The sequence below is a fragment of the Phyllobates terribilis genome, unplaced genomic scaffold, assembly GCF_046119375.1.
Source record: "Phyllobates terribilis strain yellow unplaced genomic scaffold, ASM4611937v1 Scaffold_2__4_contigs__length_985480577, whole genome shotgun sequence".
NCBI lineage: Eukaryota > Metazoa > Chordata > Amphibia > Anura > Dendrobatidae > Phyllobates > Phyllobates terribilis.
The window spans coordinates 749,258,998-749,279,102 of NW_027362762.1; the positions used below are offsets into that span (position 1 = coordinate 749,258,998).

Here is a 20,105-nt window from a genome sequence, read left to right on the forward strand (position 1 = left end):
GGTTTTCAGTCACACTAATTTCTTCAACAAACTTACCACGGGTGAATGCATCTTAGGGCTCTTTCACACGTCCGTGTTTCCAGTACGTGTTGTGACAGTTTCCACACGTACTGGAGTCACTGACACACTCACATGTCAGTGTGTTTCCACGGACCGTGTGTCTGTGTGCTCCACATACTGACATGTCTGTTTTTTTGTGGATGCACAGTCCGCAAAATGTCCCAATGTTAGTGCTACAATTAGCTCTGTTCCCAAGCGCCGGGTGCTGAACACTGCCCTCATCATGGTTTCCTGCCAGCACTGCGATCAGCACCAGCAGAGACAATGATGAGGGTAGTAGTGTCTGCTCCCGCAGTGTCCCTGTGTAAAAATAAGAATAAAATAATAAAATCCTTGTCCGGAGATGCCCCCCGCTGTAATCCTCTGACCGTAGCCAAGAAGTGGGGGGGGAAATGAGCCGCTCTGAGCAGCGATCAGTGAGTAACAAGATCAAAAAAAAAATAGTCTGCAATTCAGTCTGCGAATCCAAAAACATAGCTTTTATTATACTTACAAACGGGGCTGTCCGATCTGATGAGCGTTTCTGGTCTTGATCCAGCTCCTCCTCTCTTCTTACAATCCCTGTCCTCCTTCCTTGCATCGTGTGGAGGACGCATCCTACATCATCCACACAGTGTCCCCCATCTCGCTTCTGTGCAGGCGCACTTATATCCACCCTGCTGGGCACAGAGCAAAGTACTATAGTGCGCATGCGCTGGATTTACTTCTAGGTGATCGGCGCTCTTTGGCCTCACCCGGCGCATGCTCATTACAGTACTGTGCTCATCAGGGCAGAGAGAAGTACGCCTGTGCAGGAGCGTGATGTAGGACACTGTGTGTATGATGTAGGACGCGTCATCCACATGAAGCAGGGAAGGAGGACAGCCATCGCAAGAAGAGGAACTGGATCAAGGCCAACAACGCCCATCGGACTGGGCAGCCCCATTTGTAAGTATAATAAAATATATTTTTTGGGATCTGCGACAGGTTGCCTTCAAAACTGTACAATATTTACCTGCAATTTAAAACTGTGGCTGCAGGTACATACCATTTTTTTATTGATAAGTTCCCTTTAAAGAATACAGCATTAAATACCATTCAGCCCCTTACAGTATACACTGTAACATATCCCCAGCTTCTTGTAGTATAAAGAGTAATATTTCAAGCATACCCTGCAATCTCTAGCGGCACAGTGTAACATACCCTGCAATCTCTAGCGGCACAGTGTAACATACCCTGCAATCTCTAGCGGCACAGTGTAACATACCCTGCAATCTCTAGCGGCACAGTGTAACATACCCTGCAATCTCTAGCGGCAGAAGGTAACATACCCAAACAGTCTATAGCGGCACAGTGTAACATACCCTGCAGTCTCTAGTGCCACAGTGTAACATACCCTGCAGCCTCTAGCGCCACAGTGTAACATACCCTGCAGCTTCTAGCGCCACAGTGTAACATACCCTGCAGCCTCTAGCGCCACAGTGTAACATACCCTGCAGCCTCTAGTGCCACAGTGTAACATACCCTGCAGCTTCTAGCGCCACAGTGTAACATACCCTGCAGCCTCTAGTGCCACAGTGTCACATATCCTGCAGCCTCTAGCGCCACAGTGTAACATACCCTGCAGCTTCTAGCGCCACAGTGTAACATACCCTGCAGCCTCTAGCGCCACAGTGTAACATACCCTGCAGCCTCTAGCGCCACAGTGTAACATACCCTGCAGTCCCTAGCGCCACAGTGTAGCATACCCTGCAGCCACTAGCGCCACAGTGTAACATACCCTGCAGCCACTAGCGCCACAGTGTAATATACCCTGCAGTCTGTAAGGGCACAGTGTAACATACCCTGCAGCCTCTAGCACAACAGTGTAACATACACTGCAGCCTCTAGCGCCACAATGTAACATACCCTGCAGCCTCTAGCGCCACAATGTAACATACCCAGAAGCCTCTAGCGGCACAGTGTAACATACCCTGCAGTCTCTAGCATCACAGTGTAACATACCCTGCAGTCTCTAGCGCCACAGTGTAACATACCCTGCAGTCTGTAACGGCACAGTGTAACATACACTGCTGTTATATGCTGCAGGGTATGTTACACTGTGCCATTGTATGCTGCAGTGTAACATTCCCTGCAGCATCTAGCGCAACAGTGTAAAATATCCTGCAGCATGTAACGCCACAGTTTAGCATACCCTGCAGCATATAACGGCACAGTGTAACATACCCTGCAGCATATAACGGCACAGTGTAACATACCCTACAGTCTCTAACAACACAGTCTCTATCCAAACACAGTGTATCATGCCACCATCAGTATACAGTGCAGCATTTCCTTTTTTAGCCAATCACAGTACACAATCTAACACACACTATTTACATCTTACAATAAATTTGCCATTGACGGGTCTGGATTTAGGTGCTATCTTGAACATCAGGAGCAGGAGGAAGCACAAGGTAAGGAGGAAGAGTGGAGAAGCCAGCACTGAGCTCCACACAGAACAGCCTTAGAAAGAACAATGAAAAGACCAAAGCTGATGTATGTTGCAGAGATGAATGGTCTGGTACCCCCTACAGCCTAAATGTAGTGCAAGCTGGCAGGTCCTCTTTGCAACAATAAGTGCAGCCCACCAGGAATTTGCCCAGTCAGGCAAATTGTCACTTCGGGCTTGGCATATCCTCTCTACTTGGTTTCTGTTCATTGACATGCAATCCTTATGTCTGAAGTTCTATATTGTAAGACCGAAATGTTCTATATGCATTATATTGGATTGCTACAATTATCTCCATCTCAGCATTACTATCCGGAGGTCAAAGTTCTAGTAACAAAATAGGTTAAAATACAATCAAGAGCAGAAACAAGGATAGCAGAGCTCATGATTACCAGGACAACACAGCACTAGCTCATCACTAAAAAAAACAAAGAACAAGCAGCGCTGCAGCAATGTTTTTTAAAAAGAAAACTACAAGAAGTCCAATTAGTAATATACTGTTGGGTCCTACTTTTTGTTGCCCCGTTTGGTGCAGTATAAATCTGGTTACAGATTCTCTTTAATCACTAGACATAAAAATATAAATATAAAAATTTGTATAAGTTAGTGAACAGCTGTCAAGACGTCAATTTTTTTAGTTCCATTCATGAGATCCTTACGGACAGCTTAAAATATATTTATTGCCATATAAACTAGAAACAACATAAATGTTATATTCTGTGATGATAGAGATGTGGTGGCCTTGCTAGTTTCACTATATGTGCTGTTATCAAAACTTTCAGTTGTGTTTCCAAAATCTTCATTCATTCTTTTAGGAAAAAGTAGTTTGGAGATCAAGCTACTAAGTTTGGATTCCATTGTAGACAGAAGCCGTTCTGTAGGAAGGGGAATATAGTAAGTAAAATTTTGCTCTGTTGGGTCCAGGCAGACTCCTTCGGTGGACTTTTGAAAGAAAACACTGCTGAGGTCAATGCCGGCCAATGATGATGGTGATGAACATGGAATATCTCGTACAAGCTTGTAACTTTCCATCCACTCTCTTAACCATTCAATCCTACAGTCGCACTCCCATGGATTCTTGAAAAGATATAGCCTTCCTATAAAATACACTGGTCTAAAGACTTCAAAGGGTAAAGTGGTCAAGTTGTTGCTATTTAGATGCAAAGATACTAAGGTGGTGAGGTTTTCAAAAGCTTCTTCTTCAATGAAGCTTATCTTATTTCGGTCTAGATAAAGAACTTCCAGTTCAACTAAATCTTGAAACCAAGCACCTGAGACATTTCGTATATAGTTCCCACCTAAGTTTAGCATCTTCAGTTTCTTTAATCCTTTGAATGAGTTGTCTGGAAGCTCATTCAGTAAGTTGTCATTAAGAAAAAGATACTCCATTTTCTGACAATCTTGAAAAGATTTATCATGGATCACATATATTTTGTTGTCTTGGAGGTTAAGATAGGTTAGATTAGGTATATCTTGTAGAGAATTATAAGCTACAGCCTCAATCCTGTTACTTTCCAGATATACGTGAGTCAAACTCTTCATTCCTCGAATGGCTCCTGGAATCCTCCGAAAGTTGTTTTGAAAAAACATAAGTTCTCGTAGTAATGGAAGATCAACAAAAAGCCTGTCAGGAATGTTGAATAAATTGCAGTCTGCTAAATCTAATTTTATTAGCTTCTTTGATGCAGAAAAAGTTCGAGTGTGCAAATATCGAATGTACTCATTATGGGCCATTTTGAGCTCAATCAGATTGGGCAATCCTTTGAAAGCACCAGGAGTAATAAATGATATGTTGTTGTGACTCAGTGAAAGAAATTTTAATGAAGGCAAAGTCCCAAAAGCCCGTTCTGAGAGAAATTTGATATTGTTTTTATCTAGGTTAATAAAGGAAGCTTCACATGGAAATTCATTAGGGATCTCCAGGAGTCCTATTCGATCACATAAAACAGAGCAGTTTCGTTCATGAGTACAAGCACAGCTTGATGGACAGGAGCGGTAACAAGCCCATATGGCATAAAGTGGCTGAATAAAAAGAACAGCTAAAAGAAAAGAAAAAAAATCTGTGTTAGATGTCATGTAAAAGAAAACACATTCCTCATTTATTACATGACTAGTGAAATTGCTGTACTTTTCTGAATTATAGTAATAGTAATTGAAATATATTGTGCTTGTTCCAGAGCAAAGTTGTAGAGTACCTGTCACATTGTGCATGCAGTCCGAACTGTGGACAACATTGTATATACAAAGAAAAGCCGAGCAGAATGATATAAAGGCTTGTGGAAAAAAAATCAGTATAACTTGTAATTTATTCATTGAAATCCCTGGTTTTTGTAAGCATAGGAATCCAGTGGGTGGGCCCTGTGTGACCGCACATGCAGAAATAACTGCTAAACACAGACGAGGACCACCCACTGGACCCATATGCATACAATCACCAAGGATTTCAATTAATGAAATACGAGTCCAGGGGGTGGTCCTAATCAGTGATTGGCAGTTATATCTGCATGCACAATCATGCAGGGGTAACCCACTGGACTCATGCAACAGCAGGGATTGCAATGAATAAAATGCAAGCTTTACTGAAACTTCTCACAAAAAATGTATATGACTCTGATCAGCTCCTTCTACTCTATAACATCCTGCTGCAGATCAAATACAATTTTCAACATGACAGGTCCCTTTAGTTAATATTCCATGTGACTATATGGATCACAATGTAGCACTGAAAGAAAAGACAATTCTTAGGCTACGTTCCCACGATGAGCCTTTGGCGAGTTTTTGACGCTGCGTGTTTTTGCTACGTCAAAAATGCAGCATCTTACAATTCCAGAAAAGTGGATGAGATTTATAGAAATCTCCTGCCCACTGTGCTACTTTTTACCTTTGTATAAACTTGCCTGCGATAAATTTTTCGAATCTGCAGCATGTCAATTTCTGTTGTGGGTACGCTGAGTTTTCTGTGCAGATTTTCCCCATAGACTTATATTAGATGCGGAATACCAGCAGCTTAAAAAGGAACATGTTTTTAGTGCTTTTCCGCCACGGAAGCGCATCAAAAAGCCGTGTAATCCACACATAAGTATAGCAATAAAGTTTTGTCAAAGCAAAAAACCATGAAGTATCAAAAACAAAGCAGCTGTATTTAAAGAATTAAAGACCAAATAGAGAAAGAAACGTATGTTAAAAAAAGCACACAAAAACTCAATGAAAAATGCAAGTAAACTAATTTAAGTAATAGGTGCAGAAATTCTGCAACATCAAAAAAGCATCAAAAGTTCATTGTGGGATCGTAGCCTTAGTCTTTTCCTACCCAAAGTACTATTTTCCTTCTTATCCTTGTGTATTAACAGGTTGAAAGCTGCATAATTACTTGACTAAGGCTACCTCTTCATCTTTATAAGACCATCCATAATTAATATCTGTCCATCCTGAATGAATAGGGCTCACCATATACCAGTGACAATACATAGGCTCATATTTATTACTTAGTTCATGCCTGAACGAGGCAGAAATTGCACACCTTAAAAAGTCACATCTAAAACTGTGCAATGTTTTTAACATAGATGAGAATTGCATTTTGTCATGTAAGTGTAGTTTTAGTCATATTTACAAACAAAAAGCAAAAAAGATGCAAATTAGTGGTGCAAATGTTCGGCTGCTCATATCAAGAAGAAAATGGAACAATATGAAAGGCACATATTTATTAAGATATGTGTGTACTTAAAACATAACCATTGTTTTAATTTTTATTTCATAAATCAATAGTTCCACGCCAACTTAGAAAAGGCCCTCCTACTATTTACAACATTTTTATTAAATATATTGTTACAAAGGAGGGCCTTATACTTTTAGAGTTCCACTGAGGGGGGTAGAGGGAGTTGTCCCTATCCAGGCCTAATAAGCTTCCACTACCTTGGCGCGGAGGTTGGCACCCTAATATTGCGATATGGCACCCCCGCTGCTCGTCTGCTCTCCCTCACTGATCCTATTATGCCTTAGATTTTAATACCAAAAGATATGTGATAACATAATAGTGTTTGTAAAAACAAAGATAAATACTCAAAAAATATATAAAAAAAGATTCACATAGCAAAGGCTGTTGTTAAATTGAGCACCAATGAAAGACATCTGATCACTGGTATATACTCTGCTCAAAAAAATAAAGGGAACACTCAAATAACACATCCTAGATCTGAATGAATGAAATATTCTCATTGAATACTTTGTTCTGTACAAAGTTGAATGTGCTGATAACAAAATCACACAAAAATCATCAATGGAAATCACATTTATTAACCAATGGAGGCCTGGATTTGGAGTCACCCCCAAAATTAAAGTGGAAAAACACATTACAGGCTGATCCAACTTTGATGTAATGTCCTTAAAACAAGTCAAAATGAGGCTCAGTATTGTGTGTGGCCTCCACGTGCCTTTATGACCTCCCTACAATGCCTGGGCATGCTCCTGATGAGGTTGCAAATGGTCTCCTGTGGGATCTCCTCCCAGACCTGGGCTAAAGCATCCGCCAACTCCTAGACAGTCTGTGGTGCAACATGACGTTGGTGGATGGAGCGAGACATGATGTCCCAGATATGCTCAATCGGATTCAGCTCTGGGTAATGGGCGGGCCAGTCCATAGCTTCAATGCCTTCATCTTGCAGGAACTGCTGACACACTCCAGCCACATGAGGTCTGGCATTGTCCTGCATTAGGAGGAACCCAGGGCCAACCGCACCAGCATATGGTCTCATAAAGGGTCTGAGGATCTCATCTCGGTACCTAATGGCAGTCAGGCTACCCGTGCGAGCTCACGGAGGGCTGTGTGGCCCTCCAAAGAAATGCCACCCCACACCATTACTGACCCACTGCCAAACCGGTCATGCTGAAGGATGTTGCAGGCAGCAGATCACTCTCCATGGTGTCTCTAGACTCTGTCACGTCTGTCACATGTGCTCAGTGTGAACTTGCTTTCATCTGTGAAGAGCACAGGGCGACTTTGCCAATCCTGGTGTTCTGTGGCAAATGCCAAGCGTCCTGCACGGTGTTGGGCTATGAGCACAACCCCCATCTGTGGACGTCGGGCCCTCATACCACCCTCATGGAGTCGATTTCTAACCGTTTGTGCAGACACATGCACATTTGTGGCCTGCTAGAGGTAATTTTGCAGGGCTCTGGCAGTGCTCCTCCTGTTCCTCCTTGCACAAAGGCAGAGGTAGCGGTTCTGCTGCTGGGTTGTTGCACTCCTACGGCCCCCTCCAAGTTTCCTGATGTACTGGCCTGTCTCCTGGTAGCGCCTCCAGCCTCTGGACACTATGCTGACAGACATAGCAAATCTTCTTGCCACAGCTCGCATTGATGAGCCATCCTGGATGAGCTGCACTACCTGAGCAACTTCTGTGGGTTGTAGAGTCCATCTCATGCTACCACGAGTGTGAAAGCACAACCAATATTCAAAACTGAGCAAAACATCAGCCAGAAAGCATTGGTACTGAGATGTGGTCTGTGGTCCCCACCTGCAGAACCACTCCTTTATTGAGGGTGTCTTGATAATTGCCAATAATTTCCATCTATTGTCTATTCCATGTTGCACAACAGCATGTGAAATTGATTGTCAATCAGTGTTGCTTCCTAAGGGGACAGTTTGATTTCACAGAAGTTTGGTTTACTTGGAGTTATATTCTGTTGTTTAAGTGTTCCCTTTATTTTTTTTGAGCAGTGTATTTCAAGGTATATTAAATAAGCCAGGTACATTAAGTATATGCAATGATACATCAATCCCTCAATACGAGCAGGAAACCTGCACTTCATGAATAGCCAGATAATTCAGACATATATGGTAGTTCTTACAGATTAAAAACTTCCTTGAATATCATAGATGCATAATGTTTATATATAGCCATAGAAAATGTTTATCATGTGTTTCTTAATCCAATGTATAATCCCACCTCTCAGATAGAACATCAATTTCAATATCTGATCACTATTTATTCAATATTCAAATAATTCAGATATGTAAATCTAGGCAAATAGACACGAATGCAAAAATCTATACATGTCAAAGGCACGGACAGTAACCAGTGAATACAGACATTTATAAATTTACAGGGACTACCTAGGATAGCATGGATATGGAATGTCCACATATAAACATAATTGATACTTATCGTGTATCTGTTATTTTTCTTGATACATAAACCCCAATTTCTAATGCGTTTCGCCCTCTTATTTTAGGGGTTCATCGGGGGATAGGTTTGGCAACAATACATTAGAAGGCCCTTATGGCCTGAGTCGCACCGGGTACTTGATAATTCAGTATTTCAATCAGTGCTTCCGCGCTCCTGTATCGCAAATGCGCTTCATAGGGATCACTCTAAGTAAATTCGGAACTTTATAAAACAACTATTCTCTTCACTTTCATTGGTGCAAACCAATATTAATAAATGTGGACTATAAATTGTTAGATTCTCCCCCTATTTATTAATCACCTAATGGTAAAAAAAATACATATCAAGCCAAAGTGTCAGGTTTTAGCTCTCAGTTCCTAAGGGTTTTTAGGACTCCTAGGACTACTGTATAGCTTCATGCTCAATGTATATATGCTGCTGTATAGGCCTTCTGTATGTTACTGTGCTATGGAGATATCTTTCTCTGGAAACAATGCCATTACTGGAGATTACTTTTGTGATACAGCAGTTGACATGCCCCTTGGGGCTTTGGGGTACTCAGTAGCCGGGCCGGTCGCTGCTGGGGATGTCACGGTGGCAGTGACCCGGTCCATGACCCAGGGCAGTCAATTAAAGGGAAAGTAAAAGGGGAATAAAGTTTTTAGAGATAATGTTCGTGACGCCACCTGTGGTATATATATGGGGCCGCCGCTGCTGTGCAGATCCACTGGAGCTGATGGTGATGCAGCAGAGTTGGTTCAGCTCTCCACAGGCAGAGCTAAGCTCAAGGGCAGTATATGAAGAATTGTGGAAGTTGATGTTGTTGGTGCGGTGTAATGCAGGGCTGAGGGCGCAGCTAATGACCAGACAACAACTTAATGGTGGTTTCCTCTATCTTTATCAAGCAGACCGGGGCACGGGTACTAGCTAGTAGTGGAGGCCCGGGCGGCCTGGAAGCAAGTTGCGGATCCACCTTGCCAGGTAGAGTTGTAGGCCTTCCCTGTGCGCTATTCTCTTTGGCCCTTCTGCTTGAAGCTATGCTGCGGCCCTCGTCCCTGAGTAAAACGTCTTTTTCCTCACCCGTATGGCAGGCAGCTCGGACCTTCCTCCAGTGTCGCTCCCACGTGGCGGTGCTGGGTCCTATGATGCTGCTGAGCCGCCGGGCGTCTGGTGGGGCCAGGAGATCTGCAGTCTCCTGCCCTCCGGATTTAGCTGCCGGGCCTTCAGTGCCCACACAACCACGGACTCCGGTGTCCGATTCCCTTGCGCTTCTCTCTGGGGCGAGCTTGTTCACAGCTCCCTTCCCCACGTCCTTCCTCATCACTCTCCTGTCTCCAACTCCCTTCAACTCACTCTTACTAACCCCGCTTCCAGATTCCAGTTGCGAGGGGAGGAGCTCCCCTTTCTGGTCTGGAGCCAGGAAAGTGTTGGATGCTGGTATACCTGATTAGGGGACCCCTCCTTGCTTCCAGGCATGGCATCACCCCCTGTGAGGGAGTCTATACCACTGTGGCAACTGGACCCCTGGGGTGCCACATTCCCCCTAGTTAAATTCAGTACTCCCGGACTGAGGACTCCTTTAGAATTAAACAATTAACAACAATAACGATTCATATTACAAATAGTTTACAAAGTCTCAAAAGGGCAAAAATTGCAGAATAACAAAAACCAAACTAGAACCGGGAGCAGACATTGCGGTGCTTAGTCTTTACGCCACTACCCAGGAATTGTCTTTTTCCGGGCACTTGAAGGTTGGTTGGTGGGAACTGCCTCAACCCACTTCGTGTATCGTCCCTGGGCGTGGCTTCAGGACACTCTGTCGGTGGGCCTGGTTTTTGGCCACGCCTGCGGTTTATTTTCAAGGCCAACAATTAACTTTATTTAACATTGTCCTGACCACACCTAGTCCTGTGGTCCATTTGTCCATGAATTTAATAACTATATACACTCACGATTACTTAAAAGTTCTTAAAGGAAGTCTCTGTAGGCTCTCATATTTAACGGTTGCAACTATATAACATATACTATTATTTTACTACTTTAGTCCCTATAACGGGCAGGGAGCTGACCTATGGTACTACGGGTTGATCTACGCAGTCCAGTTGTTGCCAATGACCTACCCGGGTCTCTGGTGTCTACCACTGGTGTGGTGGGCTCAGTGTGAACTACACTATGGTTAGTCTGAGGTAATACTGGTAGGCTTGGTAGTCTTCTATGACTTCTTTGACTCACCATGGGTATAACAAATACACCGCTAGCAGGTGGTGGATTCTCCTGATCCATTGCTGATGGAGCATCTGTTTCTGGGGCTGACTGTTCTAGAGTCTCTACGGCTTCCGGTGAGGCTACTTGGGGAAAGGTCAGGACAGGTACCACAATTGCTTGGTTCACCTGCGTCCAAAACCGGGGAAATTCTCCATGGATGGTTTGAACTGTTTCTTCCACCTTTTCTGTGTGCTGGGGGCTGTTTTGGTCTTCCTCTTTGTGTCTCAATTGATCAGGACATATCTTCAGGTGGTCTCTTGAGACTGCTGCCGAAGTCTCTCCTCCATCTTTACTGATGAGGCATACCTTGGTGTTGTCGAAATTTGAAGATAAGATGGTGTATGGCTCAACCTCCCACTGATCATCTAATTTGTGAACTCGTCTCTTCCTTTTGAGTACCTGTTCTCTAGGTGATAAGGGAACTGCAGGTGCGTGTTGATTATAAGTTTTCTCCTGCCTCTGTCTCGCCCGGGACAAACTTCTCTCCACAAATTCTTGCACCTTGCGGTATTGTTGCTGCCGCTCCATATCCCACTCTGCATCTGGTGATGTCATCTCAGGTGTTAAAACTCCCATGTCTAAGTCAATGGGTAACTTGCCAGGTCTTGCCCTCATCAGGTAGGCGGGTGTACAGTTGGAGTTCCCCGGGATGTGGTTATATAGGTCCACCAAATCTGGTAACTTCTCTGGCCACATGCTACACTCTTCAAGGGGCAACGTCTTCAACAGGTCTATTACCACCTGGTTCATTTTCTCGCACAACCCATTGGTCTGGAGATGATACGGCGGCGTCCTTATTTTCTGGCAGCCGTACAAGTTACAGAATTGCTGAAACACTTCTGCTTCAAAGGCTGGGCCTTGGTCGGTAAGCACTCGTTCAGGGTAACCGTGCGGGCGACAAAAGTGTTGTTGAAATGCTTTGGCTGCCGTCTTAGCCATCTGATCCTTCACTGGCACTACTACCAGGAATCGGGAGTAGTGGTCTACTATGGTGAGAGCGTAGACATAGCCTGACCGGCTTGGGGCTAGCTTTACGTGGCCCAAGGCTACCAGTTCAAGTGGTTGTTTGATGATTATGGGCTGCAGGGGAGCCCTCTGGCTAGCACGGTCTTTCCGTCTCAGGTTGCATGGACCACATTCTCGACACCATCTCTCGATTGCTTTCCTCATGCCAGCTCAGTAGAATCGCTCACGTAGCAGGACTTCCAACTTCTTCCACCCGAAGTGTCCTGCTCCATCGTGGTACGCCTCCAAGACCATTGGCGCATCCCGCCTCGGGACTACCACCTGCCAGACCAGTTTGTGTGTCCGGGAGTTGATGCTTCTCCGACACAGCTTTCCCTCGTAGATGAACAGCTTGCACTTCTCCTTCCACAACTGTTGGGTCTCCTGTGGAGCATCTGGACCAGGGTGCGAGTCAGCTTGTGTCAGCAACTCCTTTACTAGGTGGACAGCTGGGTCGCTATTCTGTGTTTCTGCCCATCCATGGTGGGGCAATGGGTTAAACGTGGCCTCTCTGTTGACGGAGCGCTTGTTCCTCACACAGTGGGAGCACTGGGTCACCCCGTGACGATGGAAAGCCGGTAGCTCTATCTCCTCCAGCTCTTCTGGGTCTTCTCCCCCATCTGGCAAGATGGGCATCCTGGACAGTACATCAGCATTAGCATTTCTATGCCCCGCCGGATACTTGATGGTAAACTTGTAGTTGGACAGCCGGGCCATCCATCGCTGCTCCAGCGCACCTAGCTTCGCCGTTTCAAGGTGGGTCAGCGGATTATTGTCTGTGAAAATTGTAAACTTCGCTGAAGCCAGGCAGTGTTTGAAGCGCTCTGTTACAGCCAAGACTATGGCTAAAAACTCCAACTTAAAAGAACTATAGATGTTGGGGTTCCTTTCCATGGGACGGAGCTTCTTGCTGGCGTAGGTAATCACTCTCTCTCTGCCCTGCTGTACCTGGGACAGCACCGCTCCAAATCACACGTTGCTGGCATCCGTATAGAGTATGAAGGGTTGGCCATAGCCGGGGTAGGCCAGGACTTCGTCTCCCGTAAGAGCCATTTTCAGTCGAGTGAAGGATTCTTCTTCTGTTTTACTCCACTTGAATGGAGGATTCTGGCTCTTGGCCTTCTTGGACTGGCCTACTAAGAGGTCCTGCATGGGTGCCGCTATCTTGGTGAAACCCTTGATTAATCTCCTGTAGTAGCCCACCAGCCCAAGGAACTACCGCACTTCCTTGATAGTGGAGGGTCTTGGCCAGTCCTTGATCACGGTGACTTTTTCAGGGTCTGGTGCTACACCTTCGGCACTTACCACATGACCTAGGTACTGCACCTTAGGCTTCAACAGGTGGCACTTGGACGGCTTTACCTTCAGGCCAAAAGCAGATAGGGCTTCGAACACCTCGGCCAGGTGTTCCAGGTGGTCTTCATATGTCTTTGAGTAGACGATTACGTCGTCTAGGTACAGCAGGACGGTTTCGAAGTTTTTGTGTCCTAGGCAACACTCCATTAACTGCTGGAAAGTTCCTGGGGCGTTGCAGAGCCCGAATGGCATGCAGTTGAACTCGCAGAGGCCCATTGGTGTCGTAAACGCGTTTTTCTCTCTGTCCGCCTCTGCCACGGGAACCTGCCAATACCCATTGGTGAGATCCAAAGTGGAGAAATAGTTAGCGGATCTTAGTGCAGCTAATGATTCCTCAATTCTGGGTAATAGGTAGGCGTCCTTATGTGTAATGCGGTTAATCTGCCTATAATCAACACACATCCTCATTGTACCATCTTTCTTTCTAACAAGGACTAATGGAGCTGCCCAGGGGCAACAACTATCTCTGATCACCCCAGCCTCCTTCATCTCCCGTAACATTCCTTTAGCACATTGATAGTGAGCTGGGGGTACAGGCCGGTACCTCTCTTTAATGGGCCGATGATCTCCTGTGAGGATATGATGTTGGACCCCTTTTACCTGCCCAAAGTCTAGTGGGTGTTTGCTAAAGACTTGCTCATATTCTTGGACCACCCAATACACCCCATGCTTTTAGTGCAAAGGGGTGGAGTCGGTACCTACTTGTAGCTTCTAACACCAATACTCCACCTGCCCCTTGGAGCCATTATCCTCCGCCTGTTTGCATGGAGGCAAGGGTTCCACTGCCTTTATTGCATTGTTACTGACAGTGAACAGCTTAGCAAGGGTGGCATACCGGGGTATATGGACCTCTTTCTCCCCACAATTCAGGATGCATATCGGTACTCTCTCCTTGCGGACATCGACCACCCCCCTGGCCGTCAAGATGGTGGGCCTACTATCAGAGTACACGGGTTCTACCAGGGCCTGATAATCTTGACCCCTGAGACCTATTGCTGCCTGACACCATATTAACATTTCACTCCTAGGGGGCATTGCAATGGGGAATGGATTACTCACTCTGACACTGCCTACTTCTCCACCAGACAGCTCTACCTGTTTTCTCTGCATCAGGGCTTTAATCTCCTTCTGCAGAACTCGCTGCTGACTAGAACTAGCAGTCTCTGCGACCTGTTGCAACAAAACAATAATTTCCCCAAGACAATTCTCTATCACATTGGTGCCTAAGGTTATCATAGGATGGCTTTCTCGGCGATCAATATCTACAATAATCTTCCCTTGTGATAGCAATTCTACTCGGCCAACTTTTATGGTCACCTCTTTATACCCCACCTGAGGCAAGGGCTGACCATTGCTGGCAAAGATGTTAATATGTTCATCTGGACTGCGGGTAATGTCTGAATCAGTCCAGTATCGTTTGAAAAGGATATATGGCATCGTTGGGAACCAATGTCCAGTAACGCGTTCATTGGGATGCCATCAAGCACCACAGGTAGGACCGGTCGTCCTCCCACGTACTTGTCTCGCCAACTTTGTGGGCCTGGTCATCTTACTCCTGGGGGTTGGCCCTCTGCCTCAGGGGTTGATCATTTAAAGCGCAGAATCTTGCGAAGTGCCCCGCCTTTTGACAGCTGCGGCAGACGGGTTGTCCGTTCTGGTCGTAGCGATCGCTGTTTCTCCCTCTGGTCGGAGGAATTCTTCTCATTCGTCGCCACGGGACGTCATCTGAACTAGAAGCCAGCTGGATTCTTTCCTTTGGAGACACTTGCATGGCCTGCACGGTTTTGGTTAACGTAGCCACATTTTTGGTCAGCTCCTGGACCTGAAGGCGTAGGTCTGCAGAGGGGTCATTATCTAGGGTCTGCGCGTCAGCCTCCACAGGTGCCAGGGAAAAGGACGCCACCTCCTGGTGGTATGTGATACCTGGGCGCCGGAGGGGTGCAGTGCCACTTGGGGTTGGTTCTCGCAGCACCTGGATGGCTCGGTCTTTAAATTGCGCAAAGTCCAGATCAGGGTTTTGCAGAGCCATAATGGGCAGCTGTGTCCGGTGAGTGTTAGACAGAAGCCCCTCAATAAACTGCTCAGTTAGCAATCTGTCCTCGTCTCGCACACTGTCGGGGTCTACCTGTTTAATGGCTCACTTCCCTTGAGAAAGAAAAGCACAGGCAACGCGAAATGTGCGTTGGGAAGACGCCAATCCACCCCAGCTATCGGTCTGAGGGTCTTTGGGACACTACAATTAGGGTAAGCGGTCTTAGGCTTTGTGGTACAATACTCTGGTACTTATATATGTGTTGATGGTGGCCCTGGGAGTTTGCATTTTAGCAGGCACACTGTGTGCTTATACTCCTATTACTTGCTTTATATACACTACCTGGATTAACCTGTTATGATCAGCCTTAAATATTCCGCTTTTCCCGGCCCATACCTAGTATACAATCATAGATAACCTCTGACCAGTTTTTTTGTTCTGGGTTTTTTTTTTCCTGACACTGCTCTTTATGCACACTGCTTTTACCCATATTGTCTTCTTGCTAATGTGTATACATGTGTATTTAATAAAGATTTTGTTATATTTTTGTACAAGAAACTCCTAGTTTCTCTGTTTTTTTTCATGTTTTTGGAGTTACATGGGCACACTCTTACTTATGCATGCTGATGTGCCCTAGTCTAATATGATCTTGGGAAACCTTTATATAACTGTTTAATGGCCCACGGCGCCTTCTGCAGGTTTAGAGCATAGTCCCCTACACTGTCCTGCACCCTTTGTTTGCACCCATAGAACTTCATTTTAATCTCTGCTGCTGTGCGGGTGTCAAAGTTATGCTTCAACCGGGCCAGTATTTCCTTAACAGTGTTTTTGTCAATGCCCGGCCAGGACTTCACCTCTCTCTGGGCTTAACCGATTAGCTGGCCTATGAGGATGCTGACTTTTTGCTCCTCAGACAGGGGGTACACTTAGAACAAACTGCGCAGTCTCTCCTCAAATTCGCTCAGGGTGTGCGACTCCCCTGAGTACTGAGGCAACCACGCCACCCCTGGTATATACAGCATGGATAAAGGCATTACAGTGGCGGCCGTGCCCGCAGCTAGATCCTCTCCCAGGTTGGGCATCTCCCCGCTCCCCCCCAGTGAACCTCAGCCAGGTCCTGGGTTTCTGCTGGCGTACCAGTATGCTGCTCTGCAGGCGAGAGGGATCGCTTACCCGGCGGTTCCGGATCGGGGCCTCCTCCTTCCCCTCCACTGATGGCAAATGACGTGATTACAGAGTTCAGCAAAGTCTATGGCACACAGTACCCGGTTATACCGGGCTTTGAATCCTGTTTGTGACGCCAAGTTGACGCACCCCTTGGGGCCGTGGGGTACTCGGTAGCCGGGCCGATCGGTGCGGGGGATGTTACGGTGGCAGTGGCCCGGTCCGTGACCCAGGGCAGTCAATTAAAGGGAAAGTAAAAGAGGAATAAAGTTCTTAGAGATAATGTTCGTGGCGCCACCTGTGGTATGCGGCTATATGGGGTGCGGTGCAGATCCACTGGAGCTGATGGTGACATAGCAGAGTTGGTTCAGCTCTCCACAGGCAGAGCTAAGCTCCAGGGTAGTATATGAAGAATTGTGGAAGTTGATGTTTTTGGTGCGGTGTAATACAGGGCTGAGGGCACAGGTAATGACCAGACAACAACTTAATGGCGGTTCCTCTATCTTTACTTGCGGTTTATCAAGCAGACCGGGGCACGGGTATTAGCTAGTAGTGGAGGCCCGGGCGGTCTGGAAGCAAGTTGGGGATCCACCTTGCCAGGTAGAGTTGTAGGCCTTCCCTGTGCGCTATTCTCTTTGGCCCTGCTGCTTGAAGTTATGCTGCGGCCCTCGTCCCTGAGTAAAACGTCTTTTTCCTCACCCGTATGGCAGGCAGCTCGGACCTTCCTCAAGTGTCGCTCCCACGTGGCGGTGCTGGGCCCTATGATGCTGCTGAGCCGCCGGGCGTCTGGTGGGGCCAGGAGATCTGCAGTCTCCTGCCCTCCGGATTTAGCTGCCGGGCCTTCAGTGCCCCACAACCTCGGACTCCGGTGTCCGATTGCCTCTGGAGCGAGCTTGATCATATCTCCCTTCCCCAGGTCCTTCCTCGTCGCTCTCCTGTCTCCAACTCCCTTCAACTCACTCTTACTAACCCCGCCTCCAGATTCCAGTTGTTAAGGGGAGGAGCTCCCCTTTCTGGTCTGGAGCCAGGAAAGTGTTGGATTCTGGTATACCTGATTAGGGGACCCCTCTTTGCTTCCAGGCATGGCATCACCCCCTGTGAGGGAGGCAATGCCACTGTGGCAACCAGACCCCTGGGGTGCCACACATCCAATGCATCATGCTACCATTTTCATATTCTCGCATATGGGGCGTAGCGTAGTGTCTATGTTGGGGGTCATCCGCAGCACTTGCTCTGGACACAGTAAATTACAAATGTGGAAAGAGGAGCAGGACATAGATCTCTGGAAGTCCTACCTTCCCCTTCAATTTAAAGTCTGTTCTGCAGAAAGTTACAACAAATGTCCTTTCAGCAGTAAAGTCATGTTAGGTCTAAAGAAGTTTTTCTTTCTTTTGGGGACCCAGCAGGATATTATCAATTTCTTGGTGATTTGTAGATTACAAGGCATCTCTGAATGTCTACTGCGAGATGTACAAGTAAATACTAGGAAAGGTCATTAGGCACAAATGTAGAGCGCTGTACTTCCTTGCAGACCTTTCACAAGGCTGATAATTGACTGGCATTTATTAGATTTTATTATATTCATGAAATCCATTCAGTCATTGCCGAGGACGTGGTTACAGCCGCCGCTCTCTATACAAAGAATGGTGACTGAATATGCATCGGCACTGCCCCCGTGAGTGAAATTGGAACGCTACCAGGAGAAATAGTTAATTTCATCTTGGCTTTCATCCAGATTCAGAATGCTGTTAACATACTGATTAATCCCATATCTGTAGGTTAATAACATTTTTTCAGATGACTGGTTCCCTTTAATGGTGTATGATACCTCCAACAATCAGTACAATAAACTGTCTATGTTTAAACCCTTCATGAACGGAGTATTTTCCGTTTTTGCGTTTTCGATTTTTGCTCCCCTTCTTCCCAGAGCCATAACTTTTTTATTTTTTTGCATTTTTCCAAATGTGGTGAAATTGCAAAAAAAAGTGCAATTCCACAGTTGTTTTTTTTTTTTTACCACGTTCACTGAATGCTAAAATTGACCTGCCATTATTATTATTCAGGTCATTACAAGTTCGTAGATACCAAACATGTATAGCTTCGTTTTTATTTAAGTGGTGAAAAAAAAAATCCAAAGTTTGCTAAAACAAAAAAATGGCGCCATTTTCTGAGACCCATAGCGTCTCCATTTTTCGTCATCTGGGGTCGGGTGAGGGATTATTTTTTGTGCGCCGAGCTGATGTTTTCATCGATACCATTTTGAGTTAGATACGATGTTTTAATCACCTGTTATTGCATTTTATTGCAATGTTGTGGCGACAAAAAAAAACATAATTCTGGCGTTTAGAATCTTTTTCTCGTTACGCAGTTTACCAATCGGATTAATTCTTTTTTTATATTGATAGATCGGGCGATTCTGAAAGCGGCGATATTAAATATGTGTGTGTGGTTTTTTTTTAACTGTTTTACATTGAATGGGGCAAAAGGGGGGTGATTTAAACTTTTATATATTTTTTTATATTTAAAAACATTTTTTTTCACTCTTTTTGCATGCTTCAATAGTCTTCATAGGAGCAGTTATCTGATCCCCTCTGCTACACACAGGCGATGATCAGATTGTCTGTGTGTAGCAGATTTGCTCACTTGCTATGAGCGCCGACCGCTAGTTGGCGCTTATAGCAATAGCAATCTGGCAGTGACAACCACAGGGGTCTCCGGCAGACCCTGTGTTGTCATGCTGACCCATAGGCGACCAGCGATCATGTGACGAGGTCGCCGATGGGCGAGGCCTACGACGCGCTTCCCTGGCTTTCTGTCTGTCTCTCTCCCACTCTGGCTGTCTCTCTCTCTGTCTACTTGTCTAGCTGTCTCTCTCCTTCTCTGGCTGTCTGTCTGTCTCTCTCTGTCTGTCTCTATGATGAAGAACTTACTCGTGCTTCGGGGTGGGCCTGTGCGCAGGTCTTTTCTTGCTGATCTGGCCTAGAGTACCAGGATAAGACCCTGCCTACAGTCCCGTCCCGGAACACGGGCATATCATTAACTCAAAACTGCAAACACTGCTTACACAAGAACCACAAGATGGATTTCTTCACCCCAGGTATTATTTTAATCAGTGCAACAGCCCAACATGACATTGTCTGTAGTTTACTTGGCAAAACCCTGCTGACAGGTTGATTTTAATGGTTTTTTTTTGTGTCTGTCTATTGTGTGATATATAATAGTAATGTGATTGCCACAACGTTCTGTCTGCGCTATCAAGTAATTGTGAAGTTTTCCACCAGGGAGACTTTATTAAAGAAGATTGTTCAAACAGAATTATGTCAAGTTTTCTGCAACTCCGTGACTATATATTGTAAGGCAGCACTAGTCATCATAATGGGGAATACTCGCTGCACCGGGTAAATCAAAGCACACCAGCAATGTCCTTCCGGTATTTCTTAATGCTGCAGTTTATTACACTTCATAAACCACAGTTCACACAGTCCATCTTAGTCCGCCACCGGCATGTTTACACACTTAACATCCGGGAGTCTCTCAAGTAGCAGACAGGCCCAAGTGGCCCAAGTAACAGCCTTCAGCAAGGTAATAA

The 20,105-nt window shown here is 45.7% G+C and overlaps 1 protein-coding gene across 1 annotated transcript in view; it reads right to left on the reverse strand.

The window, feature by feature from the left end:
* Window positions 1-2,318: 2,318 nt before the first annotated feature.
* The window catches only part of NYX (nyctalopin), a 62,620-nt gene continuing 44,833 nt past the window's right edge, over window positions 2,319-20,105 (reverse strand). Inside the window, exon 3 of the mRNA XM_073669254.1 lies at window positions 2,319-4,569. Coding sequence (XP_073525355.1) covers window positions 3,197-4,569 — 1,373 coding nt within the window. The 3' untranslated portion in view covers window positions 2,319-3,196. The remainder of the gene's footprint in view (window positions 4,570-20,105) is intronic.